The sequence below is a fragment of the Ahaetulla prasina genome, chromosome 2 (genome assembly GCF_028640845.1).
Source record: "Ahaetulla prasina isolate Xishuangbanna chromosome 2, ASM2864084v1, whole genome shotgun sequence".
Taxonomy (NCBI): domain Eukaryota; kingdom Metazoa; phylum Chordata; class Lepidosauria; order Squamata; family Colubridae; genus Ahaetulla; species Ahaetulla prasina.
The window spans coordinates 279,407,050-279,421,331 of NC_080540.1; the positions used below are offsets into that span (position 1 = coordinate 279,407,050).

The 14,282-nt window shown below is 34.2% G+C and overlaps 1 protein-coding gene across 1 annotated transcript in view; it reads right to left on the reverse strand.

Annotated features, from left to right (window-relative positions):
- The window catches only part of NIPBL (NIPBL cohesin loading factor), a 164,043-nt gene that overhangs the window by 47,345 nt on the left and 102,416 nt on the right, over positions 1 to 14,282 (reverse strand). The window contains exons 12-22 of the mRNA XM_058170118.1: positions 13,650 to 13,850; positions 11,651 to 11,722; positions 11,460 to 11,549; positions 9,189 to 9,292; positions 8,727 to 8,813; positions 6,649 to 6,880; positions 5,494 to 5,645; positions 4,764 to 4,844; positions 4,156 to 4,256; positions 3,127 to 3,265; positions 1,254 to 1,336 (exon numbers count right to left, since the gene is read on the reverse strand). Of these exons, the coding sequence (XP_058026101.1) occupies positions 1,254 to 1,336; positions 3,127 to 3,265; positions 4,156 to 4,256; positions 4,764 to 4,844; positions 5,494 to 5,645; positions 6,649 to 6,880; positions 8,727 to 8,813; positions 9,189 to 9,292; positions 11,460 to 11,549; positions 11,651 to 11,722; positions 13,650 to 13,850 (1,342 nt within the window). The remainder of the gene's footprint in view (positions 1 to 1,253; positions 1,337 to 3,126; positions 3,266 to 4,155; positions 4,257 to 4,763; positions 4,845 to 5,493; positions 5,646 to 6,648; positions 6,881 to 8,726; positions 8,814 to 9,188; positions 9,293 to 11,459; positions 11,550 to 11,650; positions 11,723 to 13,649; positions 13,851 to 14,282) is intronic.

Sequence of the window (14,282 nt, forward strand, 5' to 3'; positions counted from 1 at the left end):
TTTCTATCCCGTATTTTTCTATCTTGCTAATAAGTAGTAAAAAAATGAAATTTTATTTATTAAGAATATGCTAATACTATGACACTTTTTAAAAAAAAGCCTTGATCAGTAGGACCCAAAATCTAGTCAATGGTACAACTGTAGGCATGGTTCCATCAGAAAATTGGGTAAGAAAATTCCAAATGGTCCTGAAGTGATGTATAACTAATATATGGCGCACATGTAGAAAAACAGCAGTTTCATTATTCACACTGCCAAAGAACTTTTCTGGATACAGTCAATCTGTTGCAGAAAGATTCTTATTTCAAAAATGAGAGAAGAAAAAACCTCAGTGGTGCCCATTTCACTAGCAGAATACTAATGGAATTAATTTATTGAATTGTAATTACTTATAAACGACACTTATTTCTCAATGAGAACTATACAGGTAATCCTCAACATGAGAACACAATTGAGCCCAACTGCTAAAGGGAGTTGTTAAGTGAGTTGCACCCCATTTTACAAACTTTTTGTCACAGTTGTTAAGCAAATCACTGCAGTTAAGTGAATCTTAGGGTTGTTAAACGAACCTGGCTTCCCCCACTGATTTTGCTTGTTCAAAGCCGGATGGGAAAGTTGCAAAAGGTGATCACATGACCCCAGAAAATGCAACTGTCATAAATACATGTCAGCTGCCAAGAGCCAGAATTTTGATCACATCACCATGGTGATGCTGATGGTCGTAACTCTGAAAACCGGTTATAAGTCACTTTTTCCAGTGCCATTGTAACTTTGAATCATCACTAAATGGTTGTAAGTTGAGGACTACCTGTATGTATGGTTTATAACATAGAATTTTAATAGTGAGTGAAGACAGGAATAATAATTTAAGCTACAGAATCATACAGTCAATCAGTTTCTGAATATTTATACATGCTAAAAGTGATCACTGTTAATAGTTTCGAAAAAGTATTCTGATAAATGATCAAAACCTACAATATTTCCAATTTAGAGTAAGAAAAAAAATAATTACAAGTTAGAATGTTATTTCTAAGTATTTAATATAAATGCTCTCCAGCTTTAATATTTTCTCTTAATTTTCTACACTACTTTTAGCAACATATGCAATAAACTGTGCAGTTAGAATTAAGATCTATCTCTATCTTGTTTCCCATTTCTACATTGTCTTAAAGAATATAAAAAACTCCATGGGGATAAATTAAAGTTATTCAATAAAAATAAGTCCTAGAATATACAACGTGAGATCTACTCACTTCTTGAGAAAAATAGAAAGAAAGTTTTGTGCTGTCCTCATAGCTGTTTCATATGAATTTGTAATGAGGACATCCTGATCAATCTAAAACAAAACAGAACACAGTTACTAAACGTGTATTGAAATTTATGCAATAGCAGATGCAATATATACAGTTCTCACCATGGATGGCGAGGATCAAAATGGCAATAATGCTGTGATGTAAATTAGGAAAAATATTTATCTTTACATTACAATTAAGAGACAAGAAAGTTTTATAACACACTGTAAGTGGGGTTATAAGGTGATTTTATACCTGCAAAACTGGTACATGATGTAGTAATTAGATTGTTAGTAAACTAACAATCTCATTGCAATCTAACTGGAATTTTAAAAACTGTGCACTAGTTGCCAGTAGGTTTGTGGCTCAATTCAATTTACTTTTCAAGCCCTTTTAGGTGAAATACATCAGAACTAAATTTGCCAGGTCATGGGGAAGAGGATTTGACTAATCCCCCCACCCATTTTGTGAACAGTAAATAGCAGGGGTGAAATGTAAAATTTGTTACTACTGGTTCTGTGGGCATGGCTTGGTGGGGCGGGGGTGTGTGTGTTGTAATGTGACTGGGTGGGCATGTCAACTTTTTTTTTAACTTTTAAAAGCATTTGTTCTACAACCTCTTTGGCCGAAGAAAAAATGCTTTTAAAAGGCTCCTCTGATGATCCCAGCTGAGTTGCCTGATCGTCAGAGGCTTTTCTTTTCTTTAAAAGCATTTTTTTTGCCTTTAAAAGAAAAAAAGTCTCTGATGATCAGGCAACTCAGCTAGGATCGCCAGAGGAGCCTTTTAAAAGCATTTTTTCTATAGCCTCTTTGGCCGACGAGGCTGTAAAAACTGCTTTTAAAGGGTTCTGGCAATCAGACAACTCAGCTGGGATCGCCAGAACCCTTTAAAAGCATTTTTTCTATAGTCTCTTTGGCTGACGAGGCTGAAAAAAAATACTTTTAAAGGGTTCTGACAATCCCAGCTGAGTTGCGTGATCATCAGAGGCTTTTTTTTTTACTTTTAAAGGCATTTTTTCAGCCAAAGAAAAAATGCTGTTAAAAGTAAAAAAAAAAAGCACCCTCTGATGATTGCGCGGCTCAGCTGGGCATGGGCAGGGGTGGGTGGGTGCAGGGATTTTTGCTACCAGTTCCCCGAACCACCCACCGCCATCACTACCGAATTGGGCGATCCGGTCTGAACAGGGAGCATTTCACCCCATCTAGACCAGTTGACAGGCATTCCTCAAAATACCCTCCAATCTTTAGAGCAGTTTATTCCAGAGGTATAGGCAATTCTATCCTGCTGACATTTCACAAACAAAATCTGTAATTTACATTGTCTGGAAATCTTCAGCCTTTTTAAATTTGATTGAGAGGCTCTGTCACATTTTTTAAATCAAGAATTTCTGTATATATAATTGTTTTAATTATTGTTATACAGTGTTATAATTTTGTTCTTTGTTATTATTCATGTCCCAGAATTCTACAGACCTGGGGCAAGTTGTAAATATGAAGGAAGAAAGGACAGACATACAGCATTTCTAGAGGACATATGGCCTAGGGTCAGTTAATAATAGATAGCTGAACTCAGATAACTGAGTTGAAGGTTGGAAAAGATAACTTTCACTTCACTACAGTTACATTTCCTTTAATCCATCAGTTCTGTTTCCGATATCCTTTTTTCTCTACTTTCTCTAATTTAATTTGTTTTCTTCTGTTTAAAATTTCTTCACTGTCTTCTTTTTCAACTTTCTTCTTTGTTATGTGCTCCTATGGTTATTATATTTTTATTCCGCACATCAATAGCTAATCTAATCTTAGGAACAGCTACATATTTTCAAAACTGACTCACCTTTTTATTTGATTCCTCTTCAGAATTAGAATCTTTTTCACCTGATGGTAGATGCACAACGCACTGAATTAATTGTAGGACTAATGCAGTCACCATCTGAATATACATAGGTTCCCCATCTGTATCACTGCTGTTCAATCTGTTGAATAAATATAAAACTCTTTATTGTTTATCAAAAGTAAAATCAACAACAAACATTTGAATCCATGACAAATTTTCAGATAGTGACTGCGTTCAGATGGAATCAACACTGGAGAAAGGATTGCGTCCCATTACTATGAGTAAACTTCAGATCTGATTTGTAAACAGGAAGCTAATGTATTCAACAATTCCAGAAGAGTGAAATATTCAGAACCTAGAATATGACTGGAACAAATATTAATTTATGAAAAAAATTAACGTTTTCATTCACAATGAAATTCAAGCATTCTTCATATTAAAAATATTTTTCTTCAACACTTTCTTATATTTCTGAAAAATACATTTGTTTAAAAGCTAGGTTTCATACATGGCTCTCCCTTTCCTCCTTTTCATTTTTTCAATGTACTTATGCAGTAGATTTAACTAAGACATGGACCTATTAACTAGCTAATAGGAAAAGTTGAACCTGTCTGGGCAGTTTTAAGGTAACATTGTATTTACTACATTGCACTGATAGAATCTGTCATTCTTAACTGAATTTCCATTTAGCCACCAAAACAAATCACTTTGGACTTTATTGATTAATTCATGTAAAGTACAAGTAGAATTTATTTTGTTTCTTTTAAAAAATATCTCTTAATATGCCCCAATTCTGTGACAATCGAAGTCACGATTCTTTACCCCAACACATCTATTTTTTTTCTTCTACCACCGTCATGCTCTAGTTATTGAACCACTAATTCAATAATCCTTATGTTGTCCATTCATCAAAAATTAATACCGAGACAATGCAGTTAAATATATATTAATTTCCATATTCCAGTGGAAGAGGTAAGCACATTTTAAACCCTCAAAAGATTCATATATATATATATATATGTATATTACCTGAAATTTCTCAAACTCCTTTTGCTGGTTGGTAACCTTGCAAGTGAAGTAAAAATTTCTTCTAATATTAATTGCCTATGTTTTTCGTATCTTGAGAAAACCTGTTTAAAATCAATGTCTTTTTAAAAAAATATTGTACTTTATAAAGGAAAAGCATACAATTGAAAATGTCATTACAATTTTTTTGTTTTTCTCCCAATAAACTACCAATCCTATTTTGCATGCTCTTAACTAGCTCCATCCCTGTAGAACTAATTTATTAACTCACTATTGGCAATTATACTATAGATGACTTAGTTATTTTATAATTATGTTTTAAAGTAATTCAGACAATCTTGAAATCTGCAGCTGCAGCAATGACTATAATTCTTTCTTTGTTGAATAGAAAATATATGCTAAAGATAGACTACATTCTGGTACTTGCACACTCCATTTTTAAAAATTACAATTGCTGTTAGGACCTACAGTTTAGGTTTTAAAATGGATTGAGTGTTTCGGTAAAGAAATAATTTAAATAACTCATGAATCACTTATTGTTTTACATACATAAACACAGAAAACACAAAATCATTTTTAAAATTAAATACTGGTTTAAATAGTATGCTTACAGCAGTGACTAGTTTGATGGCACACAACTGAAGTTCACTGACATTTTCTACAAAGAAAGGTGTTATTCCCGTTGAAGAAATCTATAAAGAAAAAATAAAAAATAAATTTATTATGGCTGACAAACTGATAAAAATGTTTTAAGTTAAATGCAATCATTGTTCGTATTTTAAAATTGTATACATTTTTAAATGAAGTAGTTGTGTCAGTTTACAGCTGCAATTAAACAAACATAATGTTAAGTTTAAAGAAATTTTCAGTGTCAAATTGGAAGGGAAAAAAACAATTTTTGTTTTTATAGTACTTCTATGCTTCCATATTAGCCTAGTGAAATACAGTTATAAGGAACTATGTTCAAACACTGTATAATCATTTTATAAGACAAACATTTAGAAAGTTAACAGGAAGCAATTGTAAATATCTAGAGAGTTGGCAATGGTTAGAAAGCCAAATATTTTACAAGATTGTTGGCCAGTTAGAAAGCCAGATAGAAATTACTAATCTTCAAAATTATATTTTTCTATTCTTATTATATTCAGAACTGAATTTCCACACTACTATAAAATTACTCTAGCGGACTAGAGTAAGACTGTTAGAGCAGACTAAAAGTTTAAAGCTTTATTGTTAAGCAGTGAGGAACAATCTAGTCTAGTTATTAAAATACCTACTGAAGGGTAAAGTTGTAAGGAAAAGTGGGGGGGGGGGAATCAGAATGACATGAATCCAACTTACTTGAAGAATTGTAGTGTCAGTTAGAAGCTGTATCTCTAGTAATTCAGCCAAACTACTAACAATGTCACAAATTTTGTTATACAGCATCACTATTACTCTCTGTTTATGAGTAGAACACTTGGCACGCTTTGCTTTTGAGCTTAACACACCACCTAAAAAAATCAAATCAAATTGCATTTTAGCAATATTACAAATCAGATGAGAGAGAAATTTTTTTATTAAGATTTATATTTTTTCCTTTCATCAATCATAATTCATCACATATTTTTAGGAAAAGGATTCAAAAGTCATCATGAAAAAAGAGATTGAAATAAAATTAACTAAAATAATGTCACTAAAACTAATGATTTAAAAACAGAATGACTACTATTATAGATGACAGAAAGGCAATCTATAAAACAGGCATATATGAATTAAGAATTTGGTAACATTAACTTTACTAAGGTTTTTCACTGGTACAGAACAAATGAAATTTTTAAAGATAAAAAATTAAAGCTCTAAACTGTAGGAGACTAATATATAAATTGGTTCGGCAACTCAAGAACAGGGGTTCAGCTAAATTTTATTAAGGAAAATCGAACATGATGCAGTATAGCAAAGAACAAGAACAGAATATTTGATGAATGGAAAAAGCTAACACAAAATTCACAGAAATTGGGCCTTTCAAAAATGAAAATAAAGATCAATTTTGATTTAAGGCAAATGTTGAAGTAGCCACTCTAATTCCATGCTTCTTTGTTAATATGGCCAGATAGTAACATCTCTACCTCCAATTTAAATGCCCTAACTTTCAGGATATTTTTTTTTAAATTTGCATTTATATCCCGCCCTTCTCCGAAGACTCAGGGCGGCTTACACTATATATTTTTTTTTAATTTTGTCACAACAGTATACATAAACATTGTCATAGCAATAGTCTTCATTCTATTTGTATATTTATATACAAAGTCAACTTATTGCCCCCAACAATCTGGGTCCTCATTTTACCTACCTTATAAAGGATGGAAGGCTGAGTCAACCTTGGGCCTGGTGGGGCTTGAACCTGCAGTAATTGCAGGCAGCTGCTGTTAATAACAGACTGCATTAGCAGCCTGAGCCACAGAGGCCCCCGAGCCACAGAGGATAATCAATATATCTATTTATTCTTATACTAACCACCATGTGGATCCAATCGATAAACAGGATCATACTGAGGATAAAGTGTGTTCTGCAAGTGAAACTTAGTGTACTGAATAACTCTTTCTATTACATCTTCAATATATACAGCTTTGGGCATGTTGGGTGACGTCATAATGTTAATAGCTGTAAGACAGGCATCGGCAGATTTTGTGACTCTCTCCATGATCAAGTCTCTCCATAATCTTTCTTCATCTTCAGTATCATTATTCTGTCAAAAATAAAATCATTAGTCTTAAATCTGCTTTAGCAATAATATGGAAAAATCTCAATAAAGTTTTAAAAATCACTTCATGAATGAAATATTCATGTTTTTCAATTTTTAAAATCCTCAAATATATTTTCTAGTTTATCACTAGCTGTGCTAGTTACATCTGTATAATCTTCTGGATAATTAGCTATATCTAAAGTGACATTATTATTGTCAGGCTCAAAAATTAGATTGCAGTTCCTATATACAAGAATCTAGTCAACTAATGTTCAACACTAAATTGGTGCCAGTTAAGAGTCAAAGGAATCAAGAGGGGTTGAAGTTAGCCCATTTGAGGGAGCTCAACAACTCTTGGCTGATGATTCCCTCAGCTCTGTCTGTTCTTCTCCTACAATTATTAAGTTTTATATTTCTACATAATGCCTAAATTCATTTATTCCCAAGCATCTAACTAGATAATCATTTAACAACTGCCCCATTCAGTGACTGTATGCTTAACAACAAAGTTGTCAATCCCAATATGATCATTAAATGAGGACTGCCTGTATGCTTCATTAGCACATTGACAATTTTGGCAGTCCTCTAACCATCAGGCAAGTGCAAGCTCGCATTTGCCCCAATCCCAGATCACAAGAGGGGAAAGGCCGATGATCCCATCAGTTCCCTGGTGCGCCGCAATCCACTGAGGCAACTGCGAGCCTGCAGTTGCCCAGATTTTAAAATGGCCATCTGATCACTCCCACTAGCTGGCAAGCAGCTGCTAGAAGGAAGCCGCCATTCAAAGGGGGTCCCCACTCATGATCTTGTTCTGAAATCCAAGGAAAGGCCAGGAATCACTTGAAATGTCTCTTCAGGTTAAGACCGAGCCAAAACTGGGACAGGAAGGAGGAGGACGGGGGCGTGGCCCAAAACAAACTGACAGGTCTCAACAGGAAACAGACAAACACACCCATCCTTGGCCACTCCTGGGAGCTTTCAGGAGAATATGCACATCTTTCAATTGGTCACCACTGGTGATGAAACCTCCTTGTAGTTTTAATCTATGAACTTGGAAAAAGCTCTTCCCTAGAAGCTAGAAGAGCAGTGACCTACAATCCAGGACCTCATTATCCCCACCAAATATTTCAGTCACATCTGTATAATTTTCTGGATAATTACAGAAAGAATTTGCTACTAAAGGTAGTCCTTGATTTACAACCATTGTTAGCAATCATTCTAAGTTACAACAGTATTGAAAAAAACGTTACTTTTACACTTCAATGTAAAAATCACAGATTTCACACTTATGGCCACTGCCAAATCCCCACGCTCACATGATCAAAATTCGGGCACTTGACAATCTATTTATGACAGTTGCAGCATCCCAAGTATATGATAATTGCCAAATCCGCGAAACTGAATTTGGATTTTTATGAAACATTTTATAATATAACAATTACCATAAATGATTTTATGACATATTATAAAACATTTCCTATGGCCAACTCCTAATGTCTGTCTGTGATATACAGTTCAACAAGAGTTAGTTTCAAAATAGATACATCTTTGAATACCTCCCTGAACTTGTAAGGATATTTTCAGTGAAGGCAGTACATTAGAAACTTTGCTGTTGTTGAAGGCACTGATGGATCTGGTAAAGAATTATCTTTGAAACTACAGCCCAAGGAGTTGTGGGTTGTCTAATATGGTGTTCAAAAATGAATTCTTAGACTTTTGGAAAGCATTTATTACTGAATGTTGAATTTAATAATTGATGGACTTCAAACCTATGTCAAAATAATTACTCACTCCAAATAAAAACAACTGTAATATTAATATATTATCATCAACCTTTTAAACAACTTACATGATTAAGCAGAGTCGAAAGCTTTGCACCATCTTGAATATTTTTCTCTAAGATGTTCAGAACTTTCACTGTTTTTTCAGTTGAAAGCTAAAAAAAATACCCAAACAATAAATACATGAACAGAAATTAATACTTTTCTGTGTTTGACATTTAGATTCATTAGACAAACCAAGAGCATGCATCATGCAACATTGAAAAGAAATAGATCTAAAGCAAATTCAATTTTTCTCAGAATTAAACTTTTTAAAAACAGCTTGTCAAGGACCTCACAAGAGTTCACTCTGGACTCTGAGAAGCACAATAAATATATATATTTTGTAATATAAGGATAAAAACAGATGTGCATTTTTCAGCCTCTCCCAAGTGGCTTCAATATCAAAATGTATTTCAAACCAAAACATTTTACAAGTGTCTCTTGTAAACATTTGCTATGTCTTCATTTTTAAGGAGGCAGTAACTTACCCTATCCATAATGCCCATGGCCTTAATTTTAGCTGATTCACTGCCCAATTCACTTAGTTGATGCTTCCCCAGTAATAACTCCTGAGGAATTTCATCATCGTCACCTAAAAATAAAACAAAAGAATACACACTCACTTTTCCTTTTGATGTATTTAAATAATGCATCATTACAAAAATATATAAATTAATGTTAAATTATTTCTCTGGTCTTCTGTTTTTGTGTATAGAGCCAAGAGAAACATGTAGCAGTGTTGAATGAGTGGAGAATGGCATCAGCAAAATATATCAGTAAGGGCAGCATGAGATCTCTGAGAGCAAGTAAGTAATGAGGATGGTAGTTGGTTCCCTGTCCATCCAACGCTAGGTTAAGTAGCTATGCAGTGATAGGCTCAGGCCGATGAAGGATAATGTTCAGATGAAATATGGGACAAAATCTCTTCCCACTTCTCCACGAAGACCAAGCATTCACAATGGACAAGTCCAGAGACTAAGCCAATACCAGGAAGACCACTGTGTGACAGAGGGAGGGTGGGAGGGCGGGAGATGGCAGAGGGAATATTAAGAGAGGTTAATAAAAATTTTCTGGAATCTTGACACAGAAGGTAACAGACTATTGATAGAAAATATAATAAGAAAGAAGCTGAGGAAGGAATTAGTTTTATATGGGATAGAGTTAAAACCAAAAAGAAAAATATAAAGCAACTTAAAAGTTAGGAATATCAGAATAAGAACAAAAATAAAAAATAAGAACTGGAATGTAATAGAATAAATTGACATGTATCTGAGAGAATCTTGGTGCTCTCTGAGCTTGCTTGTTTTCTTGCAGACATTTCATTACCCAAACTAGGTAAGGCAATCAGTGCTGGTTACTGATCAAACTGGTCAGTCCTAGAGGAGATCAACCCTGACTGCTCTTTAGAAGGCCAGATCCTAAAGATGAAACTCAAATATTTTGGCCAATTGATGAGAAGGGGTGTTGGTTTTACCTGAACGCCCTTTCTTGGGACGGTGGGACCAGCAGCCAAGAATGGGTTAATGTTAGTCTGTTATCCCATTCCTGGCTGCTGGTCCCACCTTTATGGAGAAGGAAGGACTCACTGAAAAAGAGCCTAATGCTGGTAACAATTGAGGGCAAAAGAAGAATGGGACAACAAAGAATGAGGTGGCTGGATAGAGTCATTGAAGCAGTCGGTGTGAGCTTAAATGGACTCTGGGGGATGGTAGAGGACAGAAAGGCCTGGAGGAATGTTGTCCATGGGGTCGCGATAGGACAGGCACGACTTCACGACCAACAGCAACATTTAAGTAAACCAATGGTTCCCTATGGGCGTGGTTTTACCTAAAACTGGAACTAAATGCCGGTTTTCAAACAACTGGACCACAAATTGCAGTCAAATGACCATAGGGCGCTGCAAATGATAATAAATGTAGACTGGTTGCTGGGTGCCCAAAGTGCAGTCATGTGACCATGGAGTGTGATTATTGGAACTTCAAATAAGAGTGGTATGTGCCCCCAAGTAAGTCTACCAGAACTTTAAATGGTCACTTGTACATACCACTTGTAAGTCAAGCACTAGCTGTACTGCTTATTATTGAGAAATATTCATTTCTGATAAATTATTATTAGTGCATCACTTCCAAAAGTTAAGAGACTGAATTCACATGTCAAGCAATATGTGAGTTCATACATCACATGAATTACTAATTACACCAGGATTATAATTTCCAGGTCAACATTTAAAAAGCATTTAGATGTTGGGCAAGTGAAAAAAAACTTTAGGAAATTTGCACTTCATAACAAAATTCAATCATTCTAACATATCTTAAAGTGTCTGTCAGCCGTGGAGCCATCTTTAATGGAAGTCTTCAGGGCTGCTACAGCAATGGATGGGCAAGCTGTGGGAACGGGAGTGAGGGAGGTGAAGATAGTGTGGGGTGTGTAATCATAACAACATTATTCCCTTGGGAGTAAAGGATGTTCAGCCTGCACCTGGAGAGGCATGACTGGAACCAAAGTTGGGACACTGACCTGTTTGGACCATGTGATGCACATGTGAATGGAGGAGAAGGAACTTTACTTTGGGTGGGGAAAACCCAGGCTTTCAGATTCGGGTTTCCCCAGATGTGCCAATATGACATCTCTAATAAATTCATGCCTTGAGGAAAGATATATGTTTTAAAAAGTAAAAGTACATAAGCCAGTTTAAACCAGAAAATACCAACGTCATGGGAAGACATGTCAAAAGAATGGCATGCTTTAAAAATATTTACCAAATGCAGTAAAATCCATGTCCTCCAAGTTGTCCAAAATATTTTCAACTGAAGCACTGAACCTCTTGAATGTAGACGAATCCATCATTTCTACAAAAACCAGGCAATATAGTATAGTTTGAGTCATGAAGAACTAATTGCAATTAAATAATCAAAACAGACATGTCAAAAATATTAGACAGCCAGAATACCTTCAGGAGTTAACTTTGGTTCATAAGCTTTCCTTTTCTTTTGCTTTTCTTTTTTCTTCATTTTTCTAGCCACTTTAAATTAAAAATATAAAGTTTATAAAATTAGATATTTAAATGAAATGTTATTTTCTATAGCAATATATTATAACTATACAAATGCTTTTTCAACAGTTGGTTTATAATATATCTAAGTTAGTATAAGAATAAATTAAATATGTATTTATTTATACCATAGTCAAAGAACAAGTCACAGAATTTAAAAATACTGTACAATACACCATTAATTCATGAATAACAGTCCATACATATATTAAAGGAAGAAACCCTTTAAGTTAACATTTCACTGAAAGCACCAAACAACTTCTATAAGGTAAGACTATAAATAAAAATATTGCTACTGTCCTCAAAACACCTGGATATTGGTAACAGTGGGAAATTATCAACTTCCAAGATAAAATCTGTTATTCTTACATATTTTGATTAGATGAATTAGAAAACAGGTGATAAAGGTGCTGGTTGGCTAACGTTTTCAAGATATTTCAAAATAAAGATTTATACAAAGGTGAGTATATTTGTCTACAAGGTAGGGAGGTGTCTAATGATCACGATGCCTCATAACTTCTCAAAAAAGTACTGTAGAACAATGAAAATGGTACTACATGGAAGTGTACAAAGCCTTCAAGTCAATGGCTTCTCGAGAACAGCAAGGCAGATGATTATGAAAAACATGTGGAAAATTTGCTAAGATCCTATGGTACAAAAATGTCACTGAAAATTCACTTCTTACACTCGCATTTAGACTATTTCCCTTAGAACTATGGGGCAATGAGTGATGAGCATGGGGAAAGATTCCCACCAGGATATCGCAGGCATGGAGAAAAGATACAAAGAGAAAAGGAGTCTGTCCATGCTTGCCAATTACTGTTGGAATCTCCCCAGGGATGATCCTACTGCAATTCACAAGAGAAAAGCCAAAAAGCGCAGTTTAAATAATGAATAAAGATGGAACCTTGTTGTTTAATCTGATGTTAGAGCTATACAGTTTTTCATGCAAAATGCATGAAAATGTTAAATGAAAAACCAATAAATGAATGGAAAATTATGTTATTGGTATCAATAAAAAGATAAATTTATAATGATTGGCACCATTCTAATTTTGCAGAAAAGTTATGAAGCATAATTGCACATCCTTGTAATTTTGAATTATTTTGTTGCAATTTTGACCTGAAGCTGTATCTTGAAAACAAACCAATTAATAGTCAGGACTTAATTTTCCTTTATTAGTGACCCAATTCTAGTAAAATTTAGCTACTTTCATTCATGAGGCTTTCTCCTTGTAATTTAATATGTAATTTAATAAGCAAATCTAAATCTCCTCATTACAGGTAAAATTAATCAGATTCAAGATTGGTGATATTAGCTCTAATTACAGACTCAACCTCTTTGTTCAAGTAAATACATCCTGGATCTTCATATGGAAGATTTAATTTAACCTGTTTAATAATAATAATAATAATAATAATAATAATAATAATAATAATAATAATAATAATAATAATAATAATAATAATAATAATAATAATAATAATAATATTTTAATTTGTATACCGCCCTTCTCCCGAAGGACTCAGGGCAGTGCGAAGGACTCAGGGCGGTTTTTATGTTTCATGATTGCATGAGTCTGGGCAGCTTATGTAATCATAAAACAGTAAAAAATATATGCCACAGACAGTCTGGGCTAAAAGAACTGTAACAATAACAAAAAACACACAATAACAATCTCACAAACATTAACTTCAGATCTGAGAACAAAGCCAGAACCTAAAGGCTTTTTTGGAATCCCAGGAGAGATAGCAATAACTACATATATGGGTGGATGCTGTTTCAGAGTGTGAGAGAGAAGGCACACTTCTTTGGTCCCCAAAAATGGGACTGTTTAAGACAGGAGTGCACCCACTAGCAGAATGTAACTGACAAAAACAATTGGATATCCTATTACCTTCACTGAGACTAGGAGGAGGAGAATAATCGTCCATGTCTGAATCTTCTGGACTTCGAGCGCGGTATCGGCTGCTACCAGAACTCCTCCTTCCTTCATGATAATGGGCACTCCTTTTATGATCTCCAGAACGTCTGTCATGTTCTACATATTCCCAGGCTTTGTCATCATTTCTGTCTTTTCTATGTCTTTTCCGAGAAGCTAGAAATAACCACTGTTATCAGTGCAAAGGAGATCTACAAGGCTTCAGTTATGAAATATTAAACATGCAAAGTTCTTTCTTGGCACAGTAGCACTCTTTGAGGAAAAAATTCAGAAATATCCATTTGTATACCTTAATGAAAATTTTAAAAATAGCTTCAATATTCAATATTTTAAAATTATCATTTCAGAGTTCATTCAATGGTTTGCTTAGTTATTGCAATGTTTTCTTCCCAATTTTAATTTCAGTTACTTAAACCTTTGGAATAAATCTCACAGGAAATTATTATTTTCCATAAAGGAAATCCTGTAACTTCATTTTAATAATTTTGCTGCTGGAACCAGTTCTATTGTAGAATAGCTTAGTTTTAAATAAATAATATAAGCAATATGCCACTGCACACACAGATCACATATTCATTTATTTTGTTA